Here is an 8195-nt window from a genome sequence, read left to right as displayed (position 1 = left end):
TACTACTTAACCCTGCTGGTCATCTATGAACACTTGGCCATGTTCTGTTATAATCTCCACCCGGCACAGCCAGAAGAGGACTGGCCACCCCTCATAGCCTGGTTCCTCTAGGTTTCTTCCTAGGTTCTGGCCTTTCTATGGAGTTTTTCCTAGCCACCCTGCTTCTACACTTGCATCGCTTGCTGTTCGGGGTTTAAGGCAGATGAGCACTTTGTGACATCAGCTGATGTAAGGGCTTTATAAATACATTTGATTGAAAGCAAGTCTAAGAAGCGGTAGGGTAGATCCGTTTCCGTTTTTGCATCTTACTTTCAGTTTTGTATACCAGCTTCAAACACAATCTTGTTGGTTATGTAAAAGATCATTCCAAGCGGTTTAGATGGGACAATTATTCCCTACACTATACTTGCTCGTTTGGTCACAAACTGAAACTAGGCAAACTATTTGAATTTTAGCAACCAGGAAATGGTGGGGCAATTGCTGCATAGTGCATCTTTAATGCTAAAATCAGTTTTGGTTTTTAACTGGTTTTGACTGTCCAAACAAAAAGTTAAGTGACCAAATCAGATGCGTGGGTGTTCAGACAGCAGTCATTTGCTGACATGGGTACACTAGTTGTCATTAACGACGGGGGTGTGGTGTAAGCTGATTGGTGGTGGTGCTCCCTATCACTTATGTAGTTAGCTAAGGTGACAATGCCTGGCATAGACATTTCCCAGTTGCTTTAAATGTTCAAAATCAGAGTTAAGAAACACTTTTAAAGCCTCAAAAGGATGAGATGACTTAACTTTCAAAATGAGTGCTTTTTTGGCTAGCCACAGCAATCAACTAGCGGTTTAGCTCTCTAGCACACTCAATCGTTTGTAAACAATTAACAAAAGCTAGTTAGCTACCACATGTTCTTGTCAAACTCAACAGAGAAGCTATCAAGCAACAACATAACATAAACAGTAAAAACCACTTAAGGGAAGAAAAGAAGGGGAAAAAAATATAAAAATCAGATTTGACTGTTCAGACAAGTCACACGGCCATAAATTAGATTTGTATCTGATTTCAAACCACCTATGGAGGTGCCTGTAGAGGCGTATATAGAGGTACTGGAGTTGGGGTCCGTGGTGATCCTGTTATGAGGACACAGTGACAGGGTTGAGGGAATCGTTCCTGCTGAAGAACTTGGTGAAGGCCTCTTCTAGTACAGTGGCCATCCTGCTTTGGTCCACCTGTAAGGACAATCAATCACATTACGTATAGAGGGAGCTCACACAGAAGAGTCAAGAGCTGGGGGGGTTGGGAGATATTATGTATGCCGTTCTCCAAAGCTATAGGTACATAGTGGGAGAATCTAAAAAAAACAGACAGCCCTATCTGTAGTAGAGTAGAGAGCAGAAGCTGCAATCTGACATTTGCACACACTGCCTGTGATTGTGTGTTTATAGGGGTCAAGCAGAGCTAGAGTGGGACGCTCATCATGGACACTAATCCACTCACTGCCTCTCCTCTGCCATCTACAACACTTACACCGCTCTACCACAGAACACCTACACAAACTTTGTCTCTCTCAAACACACACTTACCTCGCTGATAAAGCCCAGTTGGACCAGTTCAACAGCCAGTTCCTTTACATTCTCATCTGGAACAGAAACAGTAGGGTCAGTGTTAGCATACATACATACAGGTTTGTTCCTATGCAATCTTAAATGTGGTAGAAACACAACAGACTTACAATGGACTTCTGTCTGATTTAACCTCCCCATCTCCATGATAGGAGCAGCTTAAGTATTGATGGGAGGTATGATGTGGGAAGACAGGTAGTTAAGGATTATGCATGGGTGAGAGTATGCGTTTGTGTACGTGCAGGAAAATCTCTGAGCGCCTGCATTTGTATGCCCTGCAGGGCGTGTCAGTGCCCCAGCCCTCCCCAGAGACGGAGCAGCTGCCAGTAACATCCACACACGCCTGACATTCTCAACACGCGGGCATGCAACACTAGACACGCCTGTCATGCGTGTGTGGGAGGGGCGGGGTCATACGAACACACCCTCCTGGCTATGGGAAGATTAGTGTTCCACGTAGATGCCCAACTTAGACCTGTATTCCCTTTGGGGTACAATATAATACTGTGTTTGAACTGTCTAAGGACCCCATAATATGGCCTTTCGTGTATTGTCCCCCTCCACCCAATTCCACCTTATCTGCACTCTAGATCCACTGGTATCTCACATACAAGGCGCACACACACACACAGTCTGATCATGCCAGCGATGAGTGCAATGGGAGCAGCCCCAACGACGTGGATGAGGCTGGGGTTACCGTACACTAGCGCAGGGCCAGTGTCTGGAGTTAAAGACAAAACACACCCAGTCAGGCTTCGTGGCCAAAGTCCTGCCATTCCCAGACAACATACACAACAAGCTAGGTCAGACAAGAGCTGGTAGGGTTACAACTCAAATCCCTTCCCTTGTCAAATCTGACATTGTTTAAAGGAATGCTGTGTGGCTATGTTATCTTACCCAAACACCTGTCTATAACAGTTTGAGACTGGCTGCATAGGTTGATTGAGACTTGTGGTCTGTCTGGCCTGTGCACCTGTGTTCTATTCATCATTAGAAGAGGACAGTCCAGTAAGACTTGATCCTATTGGCCCCCTTGGGAGCAGTATAGTGGCTGTGGATTGTCGTGTTATTTTTATAGAAGTCCTAAGGGTCCAAGCGCTGTCTTATAGAAACACACTGGGTCAGCAAATAGCATAGATCCCAGTATGCATTCTGTATCCCTTTAACTGAACATACACTTTGATCTCCAGCCACTGCCTGCCCAGCTCAATGACATGTCTTTTTGTTTCTGTTGTGCTTACTGGGTAACAAGTCACAGCTTAAGTGTCTGTTCAGTTTGTCCTCCAGCTTCAACAGTAGTGTCAGCTGTGGAGGGAGGAGGAGGAGATGGTTACACATTCAGAGACTGGCCTCTAGAACATGCTTGTCGACGTCATCCATCTTTAAGTCACTGAACTGAAAACGATGAGATTAAAGCTACTTACATGATGTTTTGCACCCTCCTCTACTGGCTCAATATTACACTGCATCTGAACAACCTGCAGAAGGTCAGAAATGTAGGTGTTCAGAAAGGTGTTCCACAAATAAAATATTGCTATTGTGAAGTAATTGATGGGATATACACACTCTTCCCATTCTCTCCCTCACCTTCCGTGTCTCTAGTTCCGAAGGTTCTGGGGTAGGGGATTTTACAGAGGGGGTGACAATGGGGGATTTGACAGGGGACTGCTGGGGCTGCTGGCGAGAGGGCAGACCGAACGCTGTCAGAGGGTAGATACCATTCCTGTTAGGGAGAGAGGGAAGAGGGGTTACATTCATTTCATGATGGCACAGGTAAATTATACACATGTTATTAAGGCTAAAGTGTAGACCCACGATGGTCAAAACCTTACGTCACGATGGTCAAAACCGATGGTCAAAAAAACTTCAAAACTCAAATCTTGAGAGTTTTCAGGTATTCTCATACATTTTTCCACACAGATTTTAGCATTTTACTTCAACAAAAAGTATGAACAGGGGAAGGGCTGGAGAAACACCTTATATTTCAGATGTTGGCAATCACAATAATAGTCAACGCTAGATACTGCCACCCCAGATATTGTATAGTGTATTACAAGATGCTTCTCTAATAAAGTAGTAACTAGAAAGAAGTATATGAGCCATCTGGTTCAGCTACACCCTCTAGTGGTGGAAATATGTCATAGGCTGGACAGCTTCCTGGTCCTGTTCAGTAGCTGATGTTGAGTTCCTTACCTCACATCCTCCAGGAACTTATCCAGCTCCAGGGCAGGAAACTGAGACAGCCTGATGAGAAAAACAGGATCAGCACAGGACTCTGAAGAAAATACCCTGAGTTCTAAAGCGTACTCAGCTGAAGATAGAGGCACCAACAGTTTAACTTACTTGAGCTGCACGCCCTCCTTTATCTCAGCGATGATGAGGTTGGGGTCCATGTTCTTCGTGATCTCCTCTAAGGCATTCTCAGGGATCATATCTGAGAGAGGAATGGAGAAGATACTCAAGCTGGTGGCTGACAATGCAGCGTATGTTTGTGTGAGAGAATGAGTGAGCGCGTCTGTTTGTTTGCGCGTGAAGACTCAATCTGGTGGCGAAGTGTGTGTGCGAGAGAGACTCACGTTGGTGGCTGACGATGCAGTGTGCAGCTAGCAGCTTCAACAGGGGCACCTCAAACAGAGCCTGGTGGAACAGCAGCTCTCTGGCTGTAGGCCTCTTAAACGGGTCAGCCTCCAGACACTTCTGAATAAACTCCTGCAGGGAACACACACAAATAATATTACACCCCCCCATAATAGTACACACAAATAATATTACACACACTCTTACCCTCTGCAGGGGGTCTTCCAGTGACTGTATGGCATTGTTGATGGCCTCCTGAGAGACGTAGGAAGATTCTCCATTCCCCTGGATCTCCAATACTGCCATCTATACAACAGACACACAATGATATCACCACCATCCACCCAACCAACACAAGCCTCAGTGCAGCAGAGATCAGATAAACCCGATACGGAGATGACGTCACAAGTTCTGACACACGGAGATGACGTCACAAGTTCTGACACACGGAGATGACGTCAATTTTAAATGCATTTCGACTTGAGTGCCAGCTCACCTCCAGGGCACACATCCCAAAGGAATAGATATCCACTGCAGTGGTGACATCTGCAACAGCTACAGGGGTCAGGGAGAAGATGGAGAGAAGAAACATGAAGCAATGGTTTTAGTGAAAGACATTTCCTGATAAGATCCTATATTTGACCTATCCATGTCATTCTGAGCCTTTACCTCCATATTCAGGAGCGAAGAAGTGCAGGTTTTTCTGTTCCTCTCTGCAGGTCTTCACATGGTTGTTGATGGTGTCTGGAGCCACTGGGGGACAACAGACACTGGATTAGACAGTCAGTCTATTTGGCTGTGTTTCGACAGGCAGCCCAATTCTGATCTTTTGACCAATCACATCTGATCTTTCCACATCAGATTTTTTTCCAGAGCTGATCTGATTGGTCAAAAGACCAATGAGTGAAAAAAAAGATCAGAATTGGGCTGCCTGTAAAACGCAGCCTTATAATCTTATAACCTGGAGCTAAACCCATACAGGGCTGGTGTGGTGCTGTCCACCCAGGTGTTTAGGACTGGAGCACTACCTGATCCTATCTTGATGAGTCCGTTGTGCTGGATGAAGATTGTGTCACAGGTCAGGTTCCCGTGGATGATGGCCGGCTCACAGGAGTGGAGGTAACTAACAGAGGCTCATCAGAGACCATAGGAGTTAGTTAACCCCACAGTTGTTTTTGTCTGTCATAGTAAACCAGGTTTGTGTTCCGTAAGGCACCTCAACAAAATGCTTGTTCTTATTATTAGTTCAGGTAGTACATCCATGTTTCACACAATTACAAAACATTTTCTCCTGTTTCGTGCCTACTGCACATGACCCTGATGACCTGTTTTGATTAAATATGGGGCCCTGTTATTAGTGTTGCAGCTATCACAGAGTTGGTCTGTATGAGAGAGAAACTGACCTGAGTGCTGAGAGGATCTGGGTGCACCATCTCTTCCAGGCCTAAACAAACAAATGATACATTCTGTTACATGTAGACTAATGAATGTCTTATCTGCAAAGCTAAACATCCTTTGATGTGCTACTGTGTTATCGGTGACTTGGTGGGCAGGGCAAATTGTATTATGATATTTGCACCTTTTCATTCATGGCCTTGTGGTTCTTCTTAGTCTTCTTCAGAAACTGTTTCAGACTTCCTGAGGACATGTACTCTGTGATGAAAATCACCTGAGTTGAAGACCGCAACTTATCAGTTAGGAAGAAGAATCATTGAAATGATGTGTTACATTGTTCCATCATTTCACTGACGCCTCACATTTAGTCCTGACTCTAGCAACCAGACCACGTGATCCAAACAAGGAGAGTCTTCCCTCTCATAGACGAGTCAGAACTCACCCTGGCACGGTTGATGTCATTGATGTCAGCCCAGTACTTGTGAAACTTGACAATGTTGAGATGCTCCAGCTGAATCAAGTTGTCAAACACAGACTTCACCTTCTCCTGTTCACAGAGGAATAGGGACAACATTTAACTAAACAGTCTCCATAGAGATGGGATCAACTGTTTTGTCAGTATTCAAGACAAATTAAGATATGTGCTCTAGTACAACGATAACTCCACTAGACAAGGACAGATCGACAAGGGGGCGATGTTGGTGTAGCAGCCAGACATACTTTACCTCCTGCAGCTTGAAGTTTTTCCTCTCAGAGAACATGACCTCATTCCAGACCACCTCCACCCCCTCCTCTGTGTCCATGGCCAGGTAGGCAGCGTCTATCCCTGGGACGTTCCGCTGGTTCACCTGGGGGGAGAAAACAGAGGCAGAAACATGGTTCACACTGTTGCAATAAGTTCATGGACAGTCCAATGTGTCTCCGTCTCACCTCCTCTCTGCGTTTCTGCCAGCGGCCGCAAGGGCTCTCCTCCAGGATCTCAGACTCGTCTTCACTCTCATCCTCATCCTCGGTGGGGGTAGGGGGCCCCGACACAGTTGTGGACACGGACGCAGGTCCCTGGCCACTGGGTGCCACTGGCTCTGCCTTGGCCTCCAGAGCCTGGCCGGGTTTACCGTCTTCCTCTGACATCACGATAATACCGGTCTTTGTGGCAGATTGTGCCTCTCTGGGGTTCAAAGGCCTTTCTCCCTCCCACTTCTGGAACTGTGGCAGCCGCACACCCTTCCACTCACACACCCTGAGGACTATGAGGCACTGTTGGCAAAAGAGACACATTTATTATTTCTCTCTGAGTTTGGAGCACACTGCCAACTCATAGTTATCAATACTTTATCTGTACTATGAAATTAGACAGTTTTTCTTATGAACTAATCAATTTAGCCTTGTCGGGATTGGCTACGTCACTTCATGTCTATGGTTGCAAAGACAAAGTCTCTGCCATAAATTGACTAGCATAACTGTAGAAAAGTAGCTTAGGCCTACTTACTATGCAGTTATGCGGTGGACTGACATTGTACAGTAGCTGGCATTGTTAGTTATGTTTCACTTGTAACGTTAGCTAGTTAGCTTCTAAAGTTAGTTACCTATCTAACGTTATTTATCTAACCAAATGTACACCTCTCTATCCCAAACGTAGGCCATTAAAGTTAGAGAACGACCTATAACTTGCTAGCTAATTGACCAACTTTCACTTCGACAACGTTAAACAAAGTCATGGGGTCACAGCTAGCTAACAGCATTTTCCAGGTAACGTACTGTAAGTTACACATTTAGAAAATATGTCTAGCACGAACCCTCGATAAGAACCAGTTGGCTAGCTGAAAACTGTAGTTAGCTAGCTAACGTTATCAACGTCAGCTAGCCTAGTAAGATACGTTCTTAATCAAACAGTTGATTAAGTTATCTAGCTACAGTAACGTTAGCTAGCGTAACTCTTAACTAATAAACAAGTCAGCAATACCCCCCCTTTTGTTACCCAGTTATGCGCTATATTGCTAACAAACACGATAAAGTTAAGCTACTTACTTGGAAGAAAGTAACATTTGTCGCTTGTAAATCCCCTCGCAGTGCGTAAATTAGCTACTAGTAGTCGCTAGCTAGAAATGACAAGGACGCCATTCAAAATTTCAGAAGTACTTCAATAGAATGAGGGGATTCGATTATCTGGCCCCGGTTAGAACCAGGTGAAAAGAGATTGCTTAATTTTGCAGCCGGGCTGCCTCCCGTATATGGGGTTACAATTGTAAACGTAGCAACTTTATATCAAAACGCACACTGATTTCTCTTACCCGCATGATGACTTGTCTCAATTTTCTACGGATACATTTGGAAATGTAGACCTTATAGTTAAAATAAATAAAATAAAACACATCAATACTTGACATCTCAATATTTCACATGCCCATTTGACGAATGTCAACATTCTTCATTCCTCAATTGACATGTGAATGATTTAGACATTTTGTTTTCAAGTATATGCATAAATAAGTATTACAATAGTAAAATAAAATATATTCATTCTATTCAAATAAGCGACCCAAGTGGTTCAATATGGCAAGACTGGCTACGGCCTCCGGGCTGAGGAGGGCTCCAGATATGGGATGACGT

At 44.6% G+C, this 8195-nt stretch overlaps 1 protein-coding gene across 2 annotated transcripts; it reads right to left on the bottom strand.

Annotated features, from left to right (window-relative positions):
• Window positions 1-8164, bottom strand: LOC106610747 (nuclear receptor-binding protein). 2 transcript variants are annotated; one of them, XM_014210275.2, is made up of 18 exons: window positions 7877-8164; window positions 6516-6842; window positions 6311-6433; window positions 6028-6132; window positions 5770-5859; window positions 5594-5634; window positions 5219-5313; window positions 4860-4943; window positions 4687-4745; window positions 4398-4496; window positions 4190-4322; window positions 3957-4047; window positions 3807-3857; window positions 3201-3336; window positions 3038-3091; window positions 2855-2918; window positions 1575-1630; window positions 1-1220 (listed from the first exon to the last, which is right to left on the bottom strand). In XM_014210275.2, exons 1-18 carry the CDS (start codon window positions 7970-7972, stop codon window positions 1125-1127), a joined length of 1800 nt encoding a protein of 599 aa, XP_014065750.2. In that variant the 5' UTR covers window positions 7973-8164; the 3' UTR covers window positions 1-1124. The 2 variants fall into 2 exon arrangements, with proteins under 2 accessions (XP_014065750.2, XP_014065751.1); XM_014210276.2 differs by lacking the exon at window positions 7877-8164 and adding an exon at window positions 7614-7806.
• Between the last annotated feature and the right edge of the window lie 31 nt (window positions 8165-8195).

The sequence above is a fragment of the Salmo salar genome, chromosome ssa09 (genome assembly GCF_905237065.1).
Source record: "Salmo salar chromosome ssa09, Ssal_v3.1, whole genome shotgun sequence".
NCBI lineage: Eukaryota > Metazoa > Chordata > Actinopteri > Salmoniformes > Salmonidae > Salmo > Salmo salar.
Note: the sequence above shows the minus strand (reverse complement) of the source record. Positions and strands in the feature narration are given on the sequence as shown.